Raw genomic sequence first — 25,000 nt, 5'->3', positions numbered from 1 at the left:
CTTCGAAAACTGTTTTCATTAATGATTAATTTGATACCTTGTCGTTTTTCGTAATTTTTTCGTTACTGCGATATAACAATTAAGTAAATACCATTGGTTTCATTTGAAATTCAATATTTAAATTTTCGAATTTCGCTAAGAAAGAACCAAAATGTTTACATACTTGAAGAGTTGGTGCCGCAGGAATTGAAATGTTGGCAAACATTTGAAAATCTGGATATAATCTGTAAAGCCAAAAATAATAACCAGGGGCTTAGGAAGAAGTCGGAGTCGACTTCGTAGGAATTCTAGGGGTCAAAATCGGGTTTAGATTTTTTTAATCTCTGCAGAAACAACATACAGTCTATTTCGATTATTAAAACTACTGTTCTCATGTGTTATTTTCACAACGTCTCGGTCGATGTAACCTCCGACCTTCTTCAGGTGTATCTTGTCGAACTCGGGAATCCGCAGGGATCCATGTGCTCTGACGAACCCAGACTTTGTGCCCCCTCGACGTACACACTCTGATCTAAACCGACAAGCAGCAAAATTCCACCCCCTCACTGTTCTACTCTAACAATGTCTTCCTTCGGACTGCTAGACTTTGGAATCCCCTCGCTGTTTCCTGCTTCCCTGATTGTACTAACATGCAGAAGTTTAAATAGATAGACAGCTCGCTGTTCAACCCCCCACAGTCACCTATTAGACATGATCTTAAATATTAGCCCTTACGTTTCAAGTGGCTAAATGCCGTGTATGGGGTGAAAAAGAGAGCAAAAAGAACATTCTAGAATCAACAAATTTCAAAAATGAAAATTAAAAAAATGTATCTAATTTAAATTTTAACCTCAACATTGCGCTAATCGCATTCCAACTGCAACGTCTACCCACTCCCCTAGCCATATCACGTGACCATCTATTCTTCATAACCAATCTCCTGTATTATCCAATCACTCCCAAGGGTAATCTGGTTTGGTTGGTCGGTTTTATGTTTCAAATTCTTTATATTTTCAAATACTGATTCATGGTATTTGGTTTGGTTGGTTGGTTTTACGACATATCAACCCTTTTCGGGTTATTTAATGCCGAATACACCTATTTTTATAAATAAAAAAAAAACTTTCATACTTCTGTAACAAAGCTATTGACGCGTATATCGCAGTATCTCAACGTATGAAAATGACCAAGCCGTGACATTGGTTGACGTCACAGGAATAAAGAAAAGGGAAAGAAAAATGGAAAGAGATTTGGAACTATGTGTTCGACAACAGCAAGGCGAAGCGCGTACTTGGAAGAGAGATTTAAAAAAAAAAAACCCGAATGGTTGCGACCGGAATTGTGCAGACGTGTCGACACAGGAAGAGAAAATGCACGTGTTGGACACAAAAAAAAGTTTTCTTAATCACATGGCAAACAAAGAGACTTGAAAAACCAAGGTGCAGGCGTAGTTTTGAAAGTACCATGACAAAATGCCTTTTATTTAAACTAAAAAAGCTGAGTCGAATATTTTTCCTTTGTTTCTTTGCAAGATTCTCACATATAGCGCCGGGTTCGTGTTAACCTGTAACTACCACGTTACACTTCAAGTTTTTTTATATTTTAAAAATATTTATTCGTAGTGTTTGGTTTGGTTGTTTTGTTTAACAGCATTTCAATCCCATCAGAGTTATTTAATGCCGGATACGAAAATTTCTGGTCAAAAATGTTATTCTTCAAATCCTTTATATCTTCGAATATTTATTAATGGTGTTTTATTTGGGTGTTTCATGATGGAGAATTGTAGTTTTTCTTCTTGCCTTCGCAGAACATGATTGAGTTTTGCAAAGGAAAAGATAAAACAATAATATCAATGATTTTCGCAGTTCATGCCAGGAAGCCGATATCTTCATACAACCTGATCTTTTATGATTAGGCTGAAACTGGGTGGACGCGTTAGACGTAGGAATTTTTTTTTTTTTTTTTTTTTGGTAATAAACTTGTTTTTCTTTGTTTATTCATTTTTTTATGGCAAAGCAACCGGTCTCGGGTTATTTAATGTCGATTCTTGTTATTTTAGTAAAAAAAAGCTTTAAGTTCTTTGCATTTGTGTTAAGTTCTTTGCATTTTCAAATATTTATTATTATCATTATATACGAAATAATGGCGTTGACACATCGGTTCTTGTTAAATCATTGAAGTTAAGCAACGTTGAGCTGGTCAGTGCCCGATAAGTGAGTGTTTAGAATACCAGGCGCTGTATGTAGAAAGGCCTTGCCACCTACCCGCAAAAAAGTAAAACGTCGTCATCTCCCCTGACCGGGATATACATGCGAATAGGGAGCGTTTGTGAATGTAATATGTGACACGACGAGGGTGAAGGTCGTGTCAAGAAATTTATTGATAGTGTTCGGTTTGTTTTGTAGCAGAAATTGTTTTTGTTTTTTGCTTTGCAGAACATGATTGAGTTGCGTGAAGAAAAAGAAACACAGAACAATAACATCAATGTTTGGTGTGTTATATTTCTCTCTGGTGGCCGAATCGTCAAATGCATTTAAGTCTTTTTAATTTAAAAAAAAGACAATCTTTGTCATTCTTTTGTCTCATTCTTTTGCCTCATTGCTTCGTTCATACACTCGTTGGCGAATCTCTCGATGGAGTCTTCCTTTCTAAGGCAATTGCTCTTGACATATCAAAGTCTTTTGATAGGGTGTGGCATAAAGGTCTACTTCACAAAATCTCCAGCTACGGTAAAGTTGGAAACGTCTTTTCAATTATTAAATCATTTCTCTCTGATAAGTCCATAAGATTAATAGTTGATGGGTAAAAATCTGAAGCTCACAGAATTAATACTGGAATTCCTCAGGGATCCATCCGGGGCCCAACTCTCTTCTTGATCTGCAGCAATGATCTCTCAAATTGCATTCTAAGATCATTTGTAGACATTCATGTTGACGACACTACCACCTATCGTATCACTTCAAAGGCCGTAAACGACCAAGTTCTCTCTGATTCTCTCTCTCCTCTTTGTCATGTCTTGACTTATACACTCGTTGGCGATAATAGGAAACACGCAGATGGTTATAAAAATATTTTGTTTATTTTTGTAAATTTCTGTTTTCAATGATAGATTTACAAATCTAATAGCGTGCGTGTTGTTGTTGGTGCTGGTGGTGTTGGTGGTGTTGGTGGTGGTGGAGGTAATGGTGGCAGAAAAGAATTTGTTGCTAGCACCCTCGCGTGTCCTTATCTCGACTCTGTCTCTCCTTCTTTTTGTCTCTCTTTTTATTTGGCCCAGATGACGATGACATTCCGATCGGTATTGTTTCCAAAAATGTGGTCACTCGCTGACCAGAGATTTTGCGGCCTAGAATCTGACTTTGCTTTGACGTCATCTCTCAGGCCTTGCATAGACTTGCGACCAACTTTTTTGTTTAACGTCGCTCCCTAGCTGAGGATCTGGATTATGCAACAGGCGCATTTTAGGTCAAGAAGCTGATATCTTCAGACAGCCTGATCTGGTATCACCAGCCTGAAACTTAGTGGGAAAGTTAGACGTAGACTAACTTTATTGATACCAAAGTATTTGGTACAAATAAAGTTAGTCTACAGTATATATATATATATATATATATATATATATATATATATATATATATATATATATATATATATACACACATACGTAGACTAACTTTATCGATACCAAAGTATTTGATATAAATAAAGTTACTCTACGTATATATATATATATATATATATATATATATATATACGTAGACTAACTTTATTGATACCAAAGTATTTGATACAAATAAAGTTAGTCTACGTATATAAATAAATAAATATATATATATATATATATATATATATATATATATATATACGTAGACTAACTTTATATATATATATATATATATATATATATATATATATATATATATATGCTAGAAAGTTACTTACTCCTGAAAGTATCCCGTACCTCTACAAGGCCACCATTCGCCCATGTATGGAGTATTCTGCTACTAGTCTCTCACTCCTGGACAGGGTTCAAAAGAGAGTCGTCCACTAAATAGGTCCTGAACTGTCATCCTAGCTTAAGCCTCTGTCCCATCAATGAAATGTTGCATCCCTCCGCCTGTTCTACAGGTATTTTAATTATGGATGCTCCCACGAACTACAAGCACTTGTACCCCCTCGACGTAAATATCCCCGAAAAACTCGACAAGCAACAAACTCCCACCCCTACATAGTTTCTTATTCAGAACTGCCAGACTTTGGACGTCCCTTCCGGGCTCCTGCTTTCCCAACTGTACTGACATGCAGAAGTTTAAATGTAGTGTGAACGGACATCTTCTTGCTCAACTCCCTACATATTAACCCTGCAACTTATGGCCCCGATAGCAGCCCTTACATCAAAGTGGCACTGTGCCTTGTTTCGCGTGAAAATGGAATAACAATATATATATATATATATATATATATATATATATATACACTAGGTTCAAAAACAGCCTACAGAAAAAGGACTGATTTATGAAAGTATGATAGGTTATGAAAAGGAAGGGTTGTAAAGAGATAAATTATAATTTGGGGGTATCAAAAGCAAAGCAAAATATGATGAAAGTAAAAATAAAATAGATAAGCCCCATAATTTATTATACCATACCTGTTCACACTGAAACACTTATCACAATATTCTGTGGATTTATATTAAAAAACCTTGTTAAACTTTGCGACATATTTCCATTCTATGGAGGCCAGGTGCGAACGAACACCCCATAATTTTATTATACCATATTTCTTCAAACTGAAACATAATTATCAAAGTATACTTACGCAGATAGATATGAAAAGTCTTTATTAAAGTTTGAGCCTATTTCCACAATTTTAATGAATCATCATTATGCCAGATCAAACATACCCATTCCTGTGTCTCGATACATCTTCTATCATTATATGTGATCAGTTTTCTATAATAGTCAACCATATAGGAGCCTATTCGTAACCAGACACACACAGACTTTCAGCTTTATATTATATACTAGTATTTCAGCCCGGCGTTGCCCGGGTGTTTGGATGTGTCTGTTGAACAAAAAAAAAGCAAAAAAAAAAAAAAAATGTGGTAGTTGGAAGGCAGGCTCGAACCCATGCCGCGAAGGAGGAAAAGAACGGGGTAAAACCTAACGTTTATGCTGTTACGACCACCGCCAAACCGGAAGCGACATCTTTTTAAATTAAAGCTAGACAATCTAAAGGAGAGGATAACTTTAAAAAATATCGGCGAAAAAAGTGATCCCCTCCCCGTAGAAAAGTGCCTAGTTGAAGGGGAAGGTATTAATGTTTTAAGCCAATTTTTCGATATTTGTCGTATGAAAGGTCAAACTTTAAAACGATACTGGTCTTGGTAAAATCTGTTGCCTCTATTGAAAGTTTAAGGCAGACATGCAAACAGACATGCATACATACATTTATATATTGGTAACTAAAAATTTTCGACCCAAACTGATGAAAAAGCTTGCCCTATCTCTGAATACCCTTTATGTAAAATTTCAAATATTTACATCAGAAATTGTCTAATTTGGAAGAGACCGCAGCGGTCAATTTATTTTAACTTTGACCCTTATTATGACCTCTTAAAATTTATTGTTTTGGCCTCAAATCAAATTATTAAGTTAGATCCATGTCCAAGGAACCTATATCTAAAATTTCAAGTGCGTAGACCCAAAATTGTCGTAGGAGTTTGGTAGAGTTCTCAAAGTTCAAATCGTTGAACTTTGACCCCTTAATCGCCAAATGTCTGGCCAAAAACCGATCACATCGATTTCCCCAAATATCAGTACCCTGTATATCGAATTTCGAGTCTGTAGACTAAAAATTGACAGAGTTATTGCGTAGGGAAATGTACACACACAGACACAAACACGTTTACTTATATATATATATATATATATATATATATATATATATATATATATATATATATATAGAGAGAGAGAGAGAGAGAGAGAGAAAGAGTAAAGATCATGACTTTTATTAACGATTCTTTGTGGGTGGCATTTTTGGGGGATTCTTTTACGCAAAAAAAAGAAAAGAAAAAAAAAGGAAAGAAAAATTCGGTTTGCAATGAGTCTTGTTGTCACTTTATCTTACCTGTGAATATTTCATCAACGTTGTCTCTGTCTCCCAACAAAAGATCCAGTTCAGCATGTAGAGTGAAAAACACAAACTGACCACCGGTCATCCCAATAGTGTAGGCAGCATAAAGTATATCTCCGGCCACTTCTGCGTACACAAAAAGAACGAACACTACCAAAAAAAAAAAAAAAAAAAAAGAAAATTTTTTATTTTAGACTTGATAATTTATTATATGAAAGGCAAATGTATGTTTGTGTGTGTGTTTGTATTAGGTTGACTAGAGAGTTCTTGCAGAATTTTTCATATTGATTTCAAATGATGTATTTTCAAATAAGTTTTCGTTAGAATAACTTTACTTTATATATTATTTTAAAGAGCGTTTCTTACTCTATCCAATCGTTTAAATTACAATCGTTTTAAAACAATTATGTCTTCTTTTCAGAACGTTGAATATAAGATGGAAAAAAAGCAAATTCGCACAATTTTCTTATTTCAATTCAAGCTAGATCGAAAAGCTGCTGAAACAGCTCGCGATATCAACGAAGCGTTAGGCCCAAGGAACACTACTGAACGCACAGCACAATGGTGGTTCAAGAAATTTCGTGGTGGCGACGAAAATCTTGAAGATAATGAGCGTAGTGGTTAGTAATCAGATGTCTACAAGAATCAATTAAGAGCCTTAGTCGAAGCCAATCCACGCACAACTGTTTGAGAACTTGCTTTTGAATTAGGCGTAACGTATATGATGATTTCCAACCACTTGAGACGGATTGGAAAGAGAAAAAAATAAAACTTGATACATGGGTTCTTCATGAATTGAAAGAAAACAAAGCCGTTATGAAGTCTCATCTTCATTTCTTTTGCGCAACAAGAACGATCCGTTTCTCGGCCGTGGTGTAACTTGTGATGAAAAATGGGTTCTCTATGACAACCGGCGACGCTCAGCTCAGTGGTTAGACGCCGGCAAAGCTCCACGATACTTCTCGTTTGGTGCTGTGCAACCGGTCTCATCCATTAGGTTTTTTTTAATGCAGGCGAAACCATTACGGCAGAGAAGTAATGTCAACAAATGGAATAAATGCATCAGAAACTTCGACAGCAACACTCAGCATAAGTCAACAGAAAAGGCACAATTCTTCTCCACGGTAATGCCCGGCCGCACATTGTTAAACCGACCCTGAAGAGGTTGAATGAATTGGGCTACGAAACTCTGCCTCACCCGTCATACTCTCCAGACCTTTCGCCTACTGACTACCATTTTTTCAAGCATCTCGACAACTTTCTGTGCGAGAAATGCTTCAAAAACCTAAGCGATATCAAAAACGTCTTCAGCGACTTCATCGCCACCAGAACACAAGATGTTTGTTATTGGCATACACGTTGCGTTGGCAAAAATGTGTTGCTTCTGATGGTGCTTATTTTGATCAATAAATTTTTGTCTCAGACGAGATATGTTCATCTGAATCTAAAAGTTAAAAACCTCAAGAACTTTCTTGTCAATCTGATATGTCCAGCTAAAAGGAAACAAATACAAAACAAAATCCCACAAAGTTGATATTGTCTTGATCTAAATGAATGATATCGAAAATTTACAAAAAAATATTTATTCTCTAAGGGTCAACTGAGTCAGACTTTATCGGGGATGAGGGTTCGGTGTTAATTTGGGACTAAAATGCCGACTTATTCATCAATGAATCTATATATAACGAAAGTTTATCTAAGTGTATATACATCTAGTGAGGGAGGGGCTGAGCGGACGAGAAAGAGGAAATTGTGCTGAGGGTGGGGAAAACGGGAGGGCGAAGAAAAAAGATAGAGAAAGATAGAGAGGTAGAAGTTCTAGTCTATTACATAAAAGACAATTGTCTGTATGTCCGTTTTAAATTTTAAAGCTACATAACAAACGTCCACAAAGTTGATATCTTTTTTAATCGGCGTAACCCTAGATGTATAATATCCAATTTAAGAAAAATAAAAAGATTGATTATTTTAGGATGACATGGCCATTATATCATTTCATGTTATCAAGACGTACACACATCGTTTAATGTTATCATGTAGTTTGTTTTCCAACCACTAACTAAAGGAAAGTAACACGGATTGTTTTGTTTTTTTTCGTGTACTTGAGTTGTGTGTGTACGCTCAAAGAGAGGAATGAGCTTAGCAAAGAAGCCAGAGGAGTGAGGGATGAAAGAAAGAGAGAGAGAGAGAGAGAGAGAGAGAGAGAGAGAGAGAGAGGGGATAGACGTTTTGTTACACTTTTGTCCCGGGTCATGCCACCTTCACCCCAAACAATGCATATCGCCACTTATATGTAAGGGGCTACTAATTGGGGCCATGCCTAAGAAAGATTAACAAGATGATTGTTTATATACATTTAAACTTCTGAACATTAGTACAGTTAGGGGAGCAAATTCCAAAGTCTAGCTATCCAAGGGAAAAAGCTATTAGAGTAAAAAGCTTTCTGGCATTTAGGGACTTCAACAGTGAAGGGATGTGATTTTGTTGCTTAAGCGGATTTGTCGGAGATAGTATATTATAAATATAATAAACAAGAATGTTTATCCAGGGTTGTCCAGTATCAAACGTGCCGTTAAATTCCATTTAAAAAATGAAGTAAAAAAAAAAAAATAACGAAAACTGAAACCTGTATTATGTTTTTTTCTAAACAGTTTACTTCTTGTAAGTAAAAATGTCTATTCTCTGATAAAATGGTTATAGAAGAACAACGGAAATCATTCGGTTCCGGGTTGCGAAGTCGATTTAAAGAAAGTCCATTAAATTTTAAAGGAAAAAACTCCTGTTAAAGTTTAAAATGTATCGACACGTTTTTCTATTGCTATTAATGAATTTGTAAAAAAAAAAAACCTATCCTGTAAAAACAGAAAGATTTATTTTCGGTACAATTTGGTAAGAAGGGTAGATAAATCACAAATGTAGTAGTTTTGTAAGTTGTCCTAAAAAGGCGACAGTTTTTCCCCTCTGTGAAGTATAGCATCTTATAAATCTGAATATTCAATATGAATTCCGATATTTGCCATGGCCAGATTTTCTCGATTTTCGATACAGTCCGCACTGTAAAGCACGGATAAATCTCAAGTTAAATAGTTTTGTAGGTTGTCCTGAAAAGGAGAGAGTTTGTCCTGAAAAGGACAGTATCTTATGACTAGGGCTGTTCAGTATGAATTCTAAAACTTACCATGGGCAGATTTCCTTGCTTTTCTCAGCAACTCTATATAACCGGCGGTGGTCTGCTTTACCTTGTGATAAGTACTGAACACATCGTATTTAATTTTTTCCATCTGCAAATGTTCCTGGCGTAAAATTGAAATAATCGAAATAACAAAGATTCAAAATCTGGACGAAAATTTGTGACAACAAAAAAATCATTTTTAAAAGTAATTTCTTTAGATTTATCTCAATAAATAACCTAATAGGTCCCGCACTGTCAGCTAGACTTCAACCTCTGTCCTTTCATCCCCTTGTCTGTTTTACAAGTATTTTAATGATAGGTGCTTCGACGAACTGCCAGCCCTTGTACAACCCTCGACGTGAATATCCCTGACAATTCTAACTAGCAGCAAAATCCCACCCTGACACAGCAGAGATCCCTAGCCTTCTACTCTAATAATTTCTTCTCTAAGACTGATAGACTTAGGAATTCCCTTTCCGGTCCCAGCGTCCCTGACTGCACTGACATGCAGAAGTTCAAGTGTAATGTAAACAGACAACTTGGTGCTCAACTCCCTACATTGTACCCCTATAAATTATGTCCTAGATAGTAGCCCTCTACATCAAATTGGCACTGTGCCTTGTTTGACGTAAAAATGAATATATATATATATATATATATATATATATATATATATATATATATATATATATATATAGGATTGATATGTAGTTTGCTTGAAGCATTGTGTGGGATAGGTATGTAGTAGAGATTTAGAAGGCTGTCACAATGCGAGGAATGAACTATAGCCGTTGTTGGTAAGAGAAGACGAGAACAAGTGGCGATTTACAAATCAATAAGTACATACATATATGTTTATATATACATATATTTATTCAGTTGTATTGGTAAAATGTCTTACTTGTTATGTCTGCAACATATTCCATTATTAATTTCGGAAAAATCCCCTTTTCAAATCGTAAGCGTAACAGATCGATTCAAAGCATGCTAGACGATGGAGCGGAAGTTGGGTAGCTATGTGGGGCCTCGGAGCAAATGTGAGTAGGGGATTTATGTATGGTATGATTAGGTAATTAACATGTTTATAATTTTATTTATTTCTATTAATTTGTATTTTTTTTTTTTTGTAACTTGTTGCTTTAGCGTGAGTTTTTTTAATTTTGTATGTTTTGTTTTTATCATTATTACTATATTTATTTTTTTTCTTCTGCTGGTGTGTGCAGTGTCTACGTTTATCTGGGTCACGTAAGTCGCTGGTGGTGTTTCAATAAATATATGTTTTTTTTTTTTTTACCCAGTGATCACCACTTATCAAGGCCCGGAAGCCACTCAGGGATAAGGGTAATTGCAAGTACATTACGTTAGTGTGGAGATTTGATGAAGTGTTTACTTAAGGGGGCGGTTCATTAGGAATTTGTTAACGTTGGACTTAAAGACATCCAAGTTGTAGTCCGGTGGGAAGCAGGCAGACGGAACAGAGTTCCACTGGCGTGCAGTTCTAAGAAAGAAGCTTTATTCATGGAATCCGCGTTTTGATTTAGGCACAGATATAGAGTGGGGGAAATTTTTCACAGTGGATTCAGCTAGACGGGTGTTTTTCGTGAAAGATTGGCGAGTGGGGACCAGAGATTGGAGTTCAGACGAGCACCTGCCATGGAAATAACGATAAAATAAGGATAGGCTCGCAACGTCTCTTCTGTGGGAGAGAGGTTGCAGGATAGAGAAAAGGGCATCCCCCACTAAGCCACGAAGTCTATTTTGTACTCTGTCAAGGCAGGATAGGCTGTTTTTAGCAGCTCCTGCCCAGATATGGCAACAGTATTCCATCCTTGGACGTACTTAGACGTACTTAGATGTATATATGAAATATATGTATATATAAAATATATGTATGTATACATATATGTATATATAAATATATGTATATATAAAATATATGTATGTACTTATTGATTTGTAAATCGCCACTTGTTCTCGTCTTCTCTTACCAACAACGACTATATTGTGACAGCCTTCTAAATCTCTAATATATATATATATATATATATATATATATATATATATATATATATATATATATATATATCGCTCTTCATGATTAATGAATTATTACTTTTTTATTACAATTATGTGGCCTTAAATTATAACGCCTGCTGTTTAGTGTAGTTCAAAGCTTTTTGTTAATAAACAAGTGGAGCATTTTTAAATGGACGGCCAATGTTTGTATAAAAACATTAGAGATATGATTGACGACTATATACTGATCCCTGAATTGTCGACTATCAACTAGATAATTTTAGGTTCGATTTCTAACTTGGGGTGAGTGTTAGTCTAGCCGCACTGAAGAGTTGTGATATAGTGAAGCAGTTTGCCTGTAGCTAACTACGTATATTTTCGTGCGTGTATAAAAATATATCTACATATCTATTTATTTATCTCTCTATCTATATATATATAAAAATGTAATTCTTGGTTCGTTACAAGTGAATAAAAACATATTTCTAAGTTACCAATTTATTTGAAATTTTCAGACAACCCATCTTTAGAGTCGAGGGATGTTTTTATGTTATCAAAATAAATTTACCTCGCGAATTATTAAAATATTAAATAAAATAAATATATATTTTAACCGTTAGTGCGAACCTGCTTTGTTGATAAAACTGAACTTCTGGTTCGATTCATTTCACAGCCACGAATTGACGAAAAAGAAGTAGATTTCATTTTCTGTTTACTCGATAAGTAAAAAAAACAAACAAAAAACATAATTCATTTGTTTATCTTCCAAATTTTTTAATTTACACATTTTTTCTTTATTATATAAGGCCAAAAAAAAGTTTGTCGCTTGCTTTTTGAGTTTTTTTTTGTTGTTTGTTTTTCGATATAAGATTGGTTGGTTAAAGTACAGTTTTTTTTTTTGTTTTTGTTTTTTGGTGCAAAGAGTGGTCCGCGCTATTTTTTCAATCGTATTTCCAGGGTTAATTAAAGTTTTATTATATGTTTTTTTATTCAATTGTAAGGTTAAAACACACCCTCCCCATGTTAAGAATGGCTTTTTAAATATTAACGTAATTATTACAACATGCATGAGTACTGTACTTTCACCTAACAATTTAATAAATTAATAAAGAAAACATGGTACTTATGCAGAGAAAGTACCATAATAATATAATAATAGAATAATAACGTTATTTAGAAAGCCATTCTTAACATGGGGAGGACGTTTTGTTACTATTCTATACTTTCACCTAACAATTTAATAAACAAAAGATGGTACTTATGCAGAAAAGGTACCGTGCTGAAATAACGCTATTAAGAAAGCCATTCTTAACATGGGAAAGGGAGAGTGTTCTGTAACTATTTTATATTTTCACCTAACAATTTAATAAGCAAAAGATAGTACTTATGCAGAGAAGGTACCGTGCTGAAATAATACCGTTATTTAGAAAGCTATTCTTAACATGGGGAGGGAGTTTTGCATCTATTCTATACTTTCACCTAACAATTTAATAAACAAAAATAGATAGTACGTATGCATAGAAAATACCGTGCTGAAATAATGTTATTTAGAAAGACATTCTTAACATGGGGATGGTATTTTGTAACTATTCTGTCCTTTCACCAAACAATTTAAAAACAAAACATGGTACTTATGCAGAGAAGTTACCCCGCTGAAATAATGACGTTATTATTTAGAAAGCCATTCTTAACATTGGGATAGGGGCGTTTTATAACTATTCTGGACTTTCACCTAACAATTTAATAAACAAAAGTTAAACTTAAGTCGACACGGAACAGTACTGAATCATTAACATTATTTAGAAAGCCATTCTTAACATAGGGAGGGAGGATGTTTTCTAACTATTCTGTACTTTCGGTGCTGATGCAGAGAGTGATCTGCGCTATTTTTTACATCGCATTTCCACGTTTAATTAAAGTTTTATGATATGTTTTTATTCAATTGTAAGGTTAAAGTACAGAATAGGTACAAAACCCCCTCCCCATGGTAAGAATGGCTTTTTAAATAATAACGTTATTATTTCAGCAAGGATCACTCTCTGCATGAATACCGATTAACGTTTTGTTCTTTGCTTTTTTTACCGTATTTTTTTTTCAAGAAAACCTTTTTTTAACAAAGATTGAAAGTGCACGTTTTTTCTTTTTTTTTACAGAAGTTGTTTTTATATAAGAAAATATGAATGCTTATAAAGAAATTAGGTACTCGTGCACTTATTGATCCGTGCTGAAATAATAACGTTATTATCTAAAAAGCCATTCTTAACATTGGGAGAAGAGAGTGTTTTGTACCTATTCTGTACTTTAACCTTACAATTGACTGAAAAAAAAAACGGTAAATTTTTAGATTAGGTCCACCTCCACAATTTTCTTTTAAATGACGACTTTTGTAGGTTTTCGATTATGCTGAATACGGAAATCGCATTGAAATTTTGCAGAAATAAGTAGTTATCGAGATATTAAAAATTTGTATAATGCATTGTAATCTCTGGCAGTCGTCTTTTTTACACGCTTGCGCGCGTCATAAACAAATCTATGCGCGTAACAAAGATGGCCGCCAAAGAATACAATGCATAAAACAACTATCTATATCTCGATAACTACTTATTTCTGCAAAATTTCAATGCGATTTCTATATTCAGCATAGTCGGAAAGTCGTCATTTAAAAGAAAATTGTGGAGGTGGACCTAATCTAAAAAAAATACCAAAAAAACATAAAACTTTAATTAAGCTTGGAAATACGATTTTAAAAAAATAGCGCGGATCAGTAAGTGCATTAGCACCCATTAATCGATTCACGTGACCTTATTAACACATATTATCAAAGGCAAGATATGTTACTTTATTACCGAAATGGATAATTTTTTTTGTTTTTTTAATGCAAAATTTTTATTTGGCTAAAAAAACACAGCGTTTACTGTTATATTTGAAAATTACAAATGGTGACAGACTGTGTTAACACATTAGGTTTGGGAAAATGAGTTAAAACTAAAAAAAACTATACAAAATACTGTTAAAAACCACTGAATACATGTTTGCCTATGTCACAGTAACATATATTGAGTGAGTTCCTGACAGTATTTTGTATAGTTTTTTTAGTTTTAACTCATTTTCCCAAAGTTAATGTGTTCAACAGTCTGCCGCCATTTGTATTTTTCAAATATACAGATAAACACTACATTTTTTCAAACCGATTAAACATTTTACACTAAATAAAAACACTAAAATCTTATCCAGTTAGGTAGAAAAGTAACTTATCTTGCCTTTGATAACATTTACTTGTTATATTTATTTTTCAACAACTTTTTCGTTTCTGCGTTTAGTAATACAAACCCGTTTTATTTACTATAACGTTTAGTCAGCTCGAAGAACAGTGTTTATCAGTGTATTTGAAAAATACAAACGGTGATGGACACTGTTGATGATGTTAAGTTCGAGAAAATGATTTAAAACTAAAAAAAACTATACAAAATACTATCAGAAACCCACCGAATAGGTCAGCCTATGTCACAATAACATATAATCAGTAGGTGTCTGACATTGTTTTGTATAGTTTTTAACTGATTTTCCCAAACTTAAGGTATTCAACAGAGTCCGCGACCATTCGTCTTTTTCAAATACATGCATAAACACTGCGTTTTTCAGCCGATTAAACATTTTACATTAAATAAAAAGACTAAAAAATTATCCAGTTAGATAGAAACGTAATTTACCTTACCTTTGCTTTCATTTATTCGATTTTGAACAACTTTTTCGAATCTGTGTATAGTAACACCCCCTTACCCAAATATTAATTAAAAACTCACGTTTTTGAATACAATAAAAAAGAAAACTATTTAGCGTTTCAATGGTTTAGCAACTTTCGGCTTAATCCACTGAATGTTGGTCGAGCCCAAGCCATGATTGATGGTAACTCCCGAGGATCCGGATCCAATTCTGCAAGAGTACCATATTTTTTTTTATTTTCGCCTTTTTTTTTTACTTTTTGGAGTGGATTGCTGTACTAAGAATATAAGAAACATGCATTTCCTCTTTTTATTAGAATTTTCCATTACACGAAATTAAGCCACAGCAACGCGTGGCAGGGTACAGCGCGTATATATATATATATATATATATATATATATATATATATATATATATATATATATATATATATATATTACATAAGACGTAATTTATTGCTACACAGTCATGACATGCTTCGGTCAGCTAGTTACCAGTCACTAGAGACCTCTTCAGGCGATACAGATTATACGAAAACAAAGTTATTGCAAACGTTGCTTTCGTATAGGCTGTACCGCCTGAAGGGGTCTCTAGTTACTGGTAACTAGCTGACCGAAACATGTTCATGACTGTGTAGCGACATATTTCTGCTTATGTAAAAACAAACAAAGAGTATACCCTGCTCTACTTTGGTATTGAGCACTCTTGTTGTATTAACCTCGTTACACTTGATTGGTAATTAACCTCTGGAAAACAATAACTTCAGAATATATATATATATATATATATATATATATATATATATATATATATATATATATATATATATATATATATATATATATATCGCTGCTCAACTCCCCACAGTCTTCTGTTAGAGATTATCTTAATTAGTAGCCCCTGACGTTCCAAGCGGCAATATACAATGTTTGCGAGAACGAAAAAGAGTTTTTTGCTTTTTTTTTTTTTTAAATACGTAGCATTCGGTAAATTCGAATGACTAAGAAAATAAAAGAGAAATCGTTTTTGAACAACGGTGAATTACACAATTACAGCGGCCATGTTTGTCTTTCTTTCTTTTTTCGTTCTGGTCATTTATTTCCGAGTCAGTGGGTGTTTTTCTGACTTGTTTAAATGAGGAATAATTAAGCCCATTTCCTAAAGTGTTCAATGTTATTGCATTGAATGAAGGTTACACATGGTCGGGTCAACTTGATCTTTAATTAGGGTCTAATGATATAATAGTGATAAATAAATAAGGTAATTAGTTTAGAATTCATTTCATTATCTGTTCCACCAATTTATATATTTATAACACAATGTTTGTCTAAATAGCTCAATAGCGTAATACTAGAGCTATATATATTTTTATTATATGAGCCATCTTGAATGCAGAGAACAAATTCTTACAAATTCACCAAAAAAAAAATTTTTTTTTTTTCATTGAGAGCATGCAATTGTTTCCAAGATATTTAAAATGTTCAAAATGTATGATACAGTTGGTAAAAGTTGTCCTGGAACCAACACGTTGTAACCTCAGTCGCAAAGTAGACAAAGGATAGAAAAGAACTTCAACAATTTACACTACCATCCTACATTCATTAACCTTTATCCTCAACTGGCCTTTGGGCCTTGGTAAGTTATTTATTTCTAAAGAAATAAATAAAACGAGATGTAAAACTGATGTAGAAAATCGAATAAAAAAACTAATTTTAAAAACACGGGGAAAGACGATTGTAGTGGGGAAAATATACTTAAAAACTGATTTCAGTATAAGGCTATTTAGAGACGAATCAAGGATCACCCTCGATAGGTCCAACAGATGAACTCGAGGATGGATTTGCAAGCAACATGATTGAGGACAAGTGTTTTAAGCGCCAACAAGGCGGTGGTAGGATCATGACATGAATTGGGATTATCGAATTAAATTAAAGCTGAGAAAATACATCGTATTTATTTTTCAAACTACACTAGCGATTAGGAGAGCCGTTCCAAAGTATAGCTTCCTATACTTTTGTTTCACCTGAATAGATCAGAGGGATTACAAATTACATTATGATGACCGATTTTACGAATTAATGGCTTAAAAGTTTCATCTTTTTTGCTGATATTAATGGCGTGAGCGTCTCCGCAAGCAACCATTGTCCTATGAGCGTCTGAAGCAGAGATACGTCTTTGAGTTTGTCGCAAAAGTATGTTAAAAATATTTCAAGTGAACTAACCCTTATCCCTGAGTGGCTTCCGGGCCTTGATAAGTGGTGATCACTGTGTAAAAAAAAAAAAAAAAAAAAAAAGACAAGGTGCAAATGAATTGCAAAAGTTAATGTCATATTCTTAAGGCATTATTTGTTTGAATAGCTTGATAAACAGTCATTAGCTCAGTGCAAATCTGTGTTTATCAGCTGTTTTCACTTGTAGGGTATTTCATTCCGGCTTCCAAATAATGTCTGATAATCAAGAGAGCATACACATCGTTTTCGTTTATGCTCCCGAAAAACAAAATAAGAGATCTTACCTCTAATTCCACTAACGTCTGTTGAAACACGTATTCTTCTCCGATAAAAATGGCCACATTGGTGTAGTTAAAATTCCGTAAGCAATCAATATAGAATGCGGAGACGGTGCTGAAAGAGGCAACCATCCGGGCAAACGACGGGTAAATGTTTTTGTTAGACAAACTCGGCAACGTACAGCCGTAACTGACCATCGCTTTTTTCTGTTCGCTCGTCACCAATGCCGTCATCTCACACACTGCATCGCAGTAACCACCTATAAATGAAAAAGGAGGGGAAAAAGTCGTTGTGCTGAATTCTTTTTCAAAAAATTTGTAATAAATATACATTTTGATTTTGTTTTGGAATACTTTGTCTGCTTTAAAAAAAAAATGATCGCCTCTAAAGAGTAGCCAAATAAAGAAAAGAAAAAAAACGAGCGTAAAACAGTAAAAATAAAATATAGGCATCCGTTCAAATAAAAAAGTTAACAAAAATTATGATTGTGAATTGATTTTTTTCATTTGGTCATTAGGATGCAACTAATTATATATATATATATATATGATTGCAACGTCTTGTCAAACGAGTGCCACTCCCTCAGACATTTAAAATCCATGATTCCAAATGTCTGAGGGAGTATCTATACAAATATGATGTTACAGAGTCTTAGCTTTGTACGACAGCTAAGTCTCTCTCTCGGTTCGAAATGTTGAGATCCAGCAAGAAGCAAGAGCAGTTTATATATATATATATATATATATATATATATGTATATATATATATATATGTATATATATATATATATATATATATATATATAGTCAGTTTATATATATATATATATATATATATATATATATATATATATATATATATATATATATATAGTGATGATCATATTTATTGGCACGGTAAAATAAAAGTTAAATTTTGTCTAATAAATTCTAAAAAAGGGATTAAATTAAAGAAAATAACAAAGTATATTATGTATTTTTAACTGGCCTTTCCGATGCAGCAATCGGATTTTAGAAAAAATAAATAACAAAGGAACAACAAACATAATTGCAAAAAACCCTTGTTCAAAATTATTGGCACGATTTATTTAATAATCAATTGTATAGCCTTTGGCCTTGATTACCTTCCTCAGTCGCTTTTCATAGTTTACAATCAAGTTGTTGCACTCTTCAGTAGTAATTTTAGCCCACTCTTCCTGACAATAATCCTCCAATTGAATAAGATTCTTAGGCTTCCTTTGCATTACCCTCAATTTTAATGTTCTCCATAAATTTTCAATTGGATTAAGGTCTGGGCTTTGTGATGGCCACTCCAAAACATTAATATGATTGTCCTCAAGCCATTTCTTAGTCAGTTTAGCCGAATGCTTTGGGTCATTATCTTGCATGAACCACCAACGACGACCAAATGAGAGCTCTTTAGCAGAGTCTTTCAGGTTTTCATCCAATATTTTAACATAATCTTCCTTTTTTATGCTACCTGTGACCTTAACAAGTCGCCCTGGTCCAGAGGCAGCAAAGGATCCCCAAAACATCAAACTGCCTCCACCGTGCTTCACTGTGGGTATGGTGTTCTTAGGCAGGAAAGCTTCGCCAGATTTTCTGTAAATATAAGACACTTTATTATGGCCAAATAACTCTATTTTCGTTTCGTCAGTCCATAGAACACGTTTCCAGAATGCAATATCTTTATCAATATGACGTTTTGCAAAGGCTAGCCTTGCTTTCAGGTGCATAGGCTTCAATAAGGGAGTCTTTCTCGGACGACATGCTTTTAAACCAGCTCTCTTCAAAACTCTACCAACTGTATGTCGAGATACATTCACTCCAGAGGTGCTCTGCTCATCAACAATCTCCCCAACAGAGATCCTTGGGTTTTGTTTTACTTGTCGAACAATTTTCCGTTCATCTCTTGGGGAAAGAATCCTTTTTCTCCCTCTACCCTCTAAACTCATAACGTGGCCTTGCGATTTGAACTTGTTTATTATGGCTCTAACAGTGGATTTGGGAAGGTTTAGCTTCTTTGAAATCTTATCATAGCCCTCCCCATTGGTATGGCATGCTACAACAAGCTTCCTGACGTTTTCGCTGTGTTCCTTAGTTTTAACCATGGCGATTGAAAATTATAATTTAGTCACTTATAATAGTTTAAATAAATCGCTATCTAAAAATTATCTGAAAAAAATTATTCACTGAATTAGCGTTAAACAAGCATAATATGGCTATAAAAAAGTTCAGAAAGCACGTAAACCGGAAATTGATTGATATTATACTGATACTAAAAGAAAAACAAAGCCGTGCCAATAATTTTGAACAAGGGTTTTTTGCAATTATGTTTGTTGTTCCTTTGTTATTTATTTTTTCTAAAATCCGATTGCTGCATCGGAAAGGCCAGTTAAAAATACATAATATACTTTGTTATTTTCTTTAATTTAATCCCTTTTTTAGAATTTATTAGACAAAATTTAACTTTTATTTTACCGTGCCAATAAATATGATCATCACTATATATATATATATATATATATATATATATATATATATATATATATATATATATAGTCTGTTTATTATGCAAACATTATTGGTTACATATGTGCATACATGTTTCGGTGGAATCTCAATTCAAAGAAATCACCTCATCAGATCAAAACGGGATGTTATTCGTATATGTAAAGTCTTCGTTTTTGGTTTGATAAGGTGGTCTGTTTGAATTGAGATTCCACTGAAACATGTATGCTCATATGTAACCAATAATGTTTGTACAATAAACAGACCATATATGCTAGCTCTGTCCTCGATTGAGCACTCTTTAATAATTATGCGAGTTTCATTGGATTTACATCTAAAAAGCCAATCTATACAACCATTACACACACACACACACACACACACACACACATATATATATATATATATATATATATATATATATATATATATATATATATATATATATATATATAGTCATCTACATACAGTACTGTTTCGCTGTTTCACAGCTCATTTGTGCAGCTAATAAATAGCATATATGTGTCTGTGTGTCTGTGTGTCTGTGTTATTTGTTTTTTTTTTTTTGCGATACGTTTATAATGAATTCAATTATTTACGAAAGTGCATCTTTACCTAAATGCGAGTTGGAAATAATTTTCCCTATAACCAAGCATTCATAAAAGAATAAAAGTATAGTTAAATCTAATCACCTATACTCAGTGAAAAAAGAAATTATTCTCAACATCGCAAAAAAATATCTTATAACGAACACATATTTAATAGTAAGAAAATATATTGTAACAAAGCAATAACTAGATCAGGTTTTGATAGCGAAATTAAATATATTAAGCACGAAACTAGTGAACCTAAGGGTACCAGGGATAGAAATAGGGTACCATCTCATGTTATAACTTATAATATGACTATGGACAATTCTGGATATAAAAATCGTAAAAATATTAGAATAGACATTGATAACTCTGATCCAATAGGAAGAAGTACCCCAAACAAACAACACGGAAATAAGAATAAGAAAAACAGATGTAGAGAGTGCACATGGTTTAATCCACCTTATAGAGAAACTTCCCTAAAGCTAGTAATTTAAGTAAATTCATAAATAAAAACACAGTAAAAATATCATTCTCAGCGAAAACTATATTAAGTTCCAATAACGCAAAAATAGATCAGGTAATTAAGAAAAATGGACAAAGTAATAGCCAGAACACTGAAACTGAAATGCTCTGTAATTGTAGAAACAAAAATGAATATCACTTGGATGGTAAATGCTTCATTTCTGACATTGTATATACACGTGAAGTCAGTGAAAGTAGAACTATAGGGTCGACGGTTGTGAATTTAAGGATGGAGTACGCAAATAAAAAATGAGGAAACTAATAAGAAATCATTGTCTTTAGCTAAATGAATGAGACAATTATGAAGAAATAACATAATATGCAAATTAAAACGGTTATGATTAGGAAGTGCAAAAAATATACACCTAATAAATCTAGGCACTGCAATCTCTGCACCTCAGAAGCTTATCATATAGAAGTATGTATATTTATATATGGAAAATTTATTAAATAAACAGCAAACACTCGTACAATGCTGTTTACATCAAATAAATATTAAGAGGAAAATTAAAGTTAAATAATAATCAGTATTTAATAGCTTACAGGAAAAAAAAATAAAAGAATAAAAATTAAATAAATAAATATAAATATAAAATTAAATAAAAAAGTGACAATGAGATAAGTGAGAAGAAATAGAATCTCATAAATGCAAATATAATAAAAATAATAATATGGTCCCTCTATCTTCAAGCGCCTGGCAGAAATTCATAAGATATTATCAAACAAATATCTTATAAATTATTGAACAATTATGAAATGATAACATAATTGAAATCATAAATGGAATGAATTAAAAACGTGAGGAAATAATTCATAAAAATTTCCATAAATTTAGCAAGCAATTAATTATATATATATATATATATATATATATATATGTGTGTGTGTGTGTGTATATATATATATACGAGCATGTATATATGTGTGTATATATGTGTATGTATATATACATATATGTGTGCATGTGTGTATTGGTATGTATTTATGTTTGTATATGCGGGATGTATGTGTATAAATCTATTTGACTTAACAAATAAAAACATATGTAAAACACAACGATTTAAATTTCGAATTGAATTATTTCCCTATGAGTAACTAGTCAGGTACGTAATGACCTGCCCTCTTGTATACGAAAGAATTTCTACTTTAGTATACATAAACTTAATTAAAGTGCAATCAGATATGTTATATACAATTATACTTTTAACTATATATATATATATTAATTTTATTTATACAAACATTAATGGCTACATATGTGCATACATGTTTCTGTAATCACCCACGTTGGGGGATTACGTCTTCAGGCCAAGAATTACCGTCAAAAGTGATACTTCCACCAAATACATTTTTCTATTTCGTTTATCAAGTTAGAATACAACCTGGGTGGGAGTCATAAAAGACGGTAAAAGGATCAGTGAGGTCTTTTAAGATAATAAACATCTTTTTCATTTCCCCTTCCCCCATCCCACCTAACTTTTGGTTTTATGGCATAAGGTACTTGAGAATTTAGTTTTCTTGTCTTAGAGTCTGTAAGTTAAGAACCTTAGCTATGGTCAACTAAGTACTGACCGGTGCCTTTTAACCTACCTCCACCCACACATACACGCAAAACACATACAACACACACATACACAGACACCGCCACACACACACACACACACACACACACACACACATTAATACATATATACAAAAGCGAATCCATGCTGTATGCTATTTATTTTATTTACTGAAACTAGACAATAACTCTGAAACTACGCAGGAATAAAGTAAAAATTACACTAAGGTAAATAAACCAAAACAAAAAATAAATAAAATTAAATAAAAATAAATAAATAAAAATTAAATTAAATTAAAACAAATAAACAAACAAAATATGAATAAATATAAAACACGAAAGTTATCTAAACCCCACATGTACCTATATACATATATCAATATACTTATAAATGCCTACACTTTGCGCATATATGCACACACACACACATTACAGACATACAGAGACAAATAATAGCATTTTTCTTTACTTCTGTAGCGTCGTAAGCCCTTCGTATATGCAATAGGATGCTACAACACTCCAGACGGGTGTATATATATATAAACACACACACACACACATACACACATACACACATATATATACATATATACATACACACACATACATACACATATAACATATATATAAACAACATTCGGACATCCATACATTCTTGTAATCTATATTGTTACAACAATCATATACGAGGCAGCCTATTCTAATAGTTCAGAAATATATATGCATATACATACATCTACATACAATAGACACAGAGATACATCCATATACAAACATACACACAGATATATAGATACACATATATATATAAACACACAAACATACATGCATACATAAAATACACTTATACATACATACTCACACAAATATGGACATATACATCTATACATGTACCCTGCCACCAAATGATACATCTAAAGTAAAAACAGACATGAATACATTTACTATATAAATTCCCTTTTTCTATCAAACTCCACAAGCATGGTTATATTTCATGGCCCCATTTTCCTAAGTTGTAGGTTTTCCGTAAAAATTTACACTACGTAAAAAATTATATTGAATTCAGCATGAAGTTCATAGGCCTATCCTCATATTAAGCAAACATTCTTTCGATGGTAAGGCAGATATACACAAGATGTATAACAATACAATAATAATATATAATAACACATGACAGAAATCAGAGTATTTAGGTTATACAAACCGAGTATACAAGCTTATATATTGTAGTACTTACCTTCATCTTTGTTTATTCACCCCAATATCCTTATCCCCTTTTCTTTCATTCACCCTTCATTCCTTACTTTCTTTCATCTACTTATTTCTTCATTTTTTTTTATATATTAATAAATTACTTTTCCTACCCGGGTATATAAAGATCTTATATCCATACATGCACACACCCAAAAATATCCATATGCATACATTATTACGAGCTTCACTCAAAACAATCTATTACTCATTTGGTTCAAATATACCTTCATACAGGTACTTATTTCGGTTAGTAATACCATAACTGCTCGATGAAGTAGAATATTAAGCGACTTACGTAACCCATACGGGTATGATCATAGTTGCGACCTCACTTATCCTCTTTGTGGGGGGGTTATTTGATGGGGGTTAGTTGTACTTATAGTTGTTCTAGTCTACTAAATTAATGTTTGTATAAATAAAATTAATATACCTGCTCTGTTCACTCATTGAGCACTATTTTGGTAGACACATGTTGTTTCATTGGATGTACTTCTAGGAAACTAAACTCTATTGGCTATATATATATATATATATATATATATATATATATATATATATATATATATATATATACCTTAGTATAGAAGGGAATTCAAAAGTCTAGCTGTTCGAGAGCCGAAATTATTAGAATAGAAAGCTTTCTGGCATTTAGGAACCTCAAAGGTTAAAGGGCGAGATTTTGTTGCTAAAAGGGTTTGTCGGGAGGACACTAGAGTATAGTAAGCATCGTTGATATGGAATTCAAAATATATATATATATATATGGGTGTTATTCTGAAAGAGAGAGATTGTGTTTGAATAAGTAATTTCAAAATGAAAGGAAATACTTGAGATTGCATATATACGTTGTATATACACCTTAATAATATTAATAAATTACCGAACAATCTAAGAAAAGAATTATAAAATGTAAACCCTTTTAAGATATAACCCTTGTAAAGAAATTACAGAAAATAAGTAGATAAAGTAATAGTAATAATAATAGTAAATTATTTTCGTTGAATAAGACCTGTCTAGCTTTA

At 33.0% G+C, this 25,000-nt stretch overlaps 1 protein-coding gene across 3 annotated transcripts in view; it reads right to left on the bottom strand.

Moving 5' to 3' along the window:
* LOC145259748 (atrial natriuretic peptide receptor 2-like) overlaps positions 1-25,000 on the bottom strand; it is a 182,065-nt gene that overhangs the window by 145,523 nt on the left and 11,542 nt on the right. For 2 of the 3 annotated variants that reach the window (XM_080117454.1, XM_080117455.1), the window contains exons 2-4: positions 17,544-17,797; positions 9,296-9,410; positions 6,112-6,267 (exon numbers count right to left, since the gene is read on the bottom strand). In XM_080117454.1, coding sequence (XP_079973580.1) covers positions 6,112-6,267; positions 9,296-9,410; positions 17,544-17,797 — 525 coding nt within the window. Of the gene's footprint in view, positions 1-6,111; positions 6,268-9,295; positions 9,411-17,543; positions 17,798-25,000 lie in introns of those variants that run through there. The other variant, XM_080117456.1, reaches the window with a different exon arrangement.

Source organism: Euprymna scolopes, chromosome 35 (assembly GCF_053919585.1).
Source record: "Euprymna scolopes isolate OS-2025 chromosome 35, ASM5391958v1, whole genome shotgun sequence".
In the NCBI taxonomy this organism is placed as follows: domain Eukaryota; kingdom Metazoa; phylum Mollusca; class Cephalopoda; order Sepiida; family Sepiolidae; genus Euprymna; species Euprymna scolopes.
This window is presented reverse-complemented; position numbering and strand designations above follow the sequence as displayed.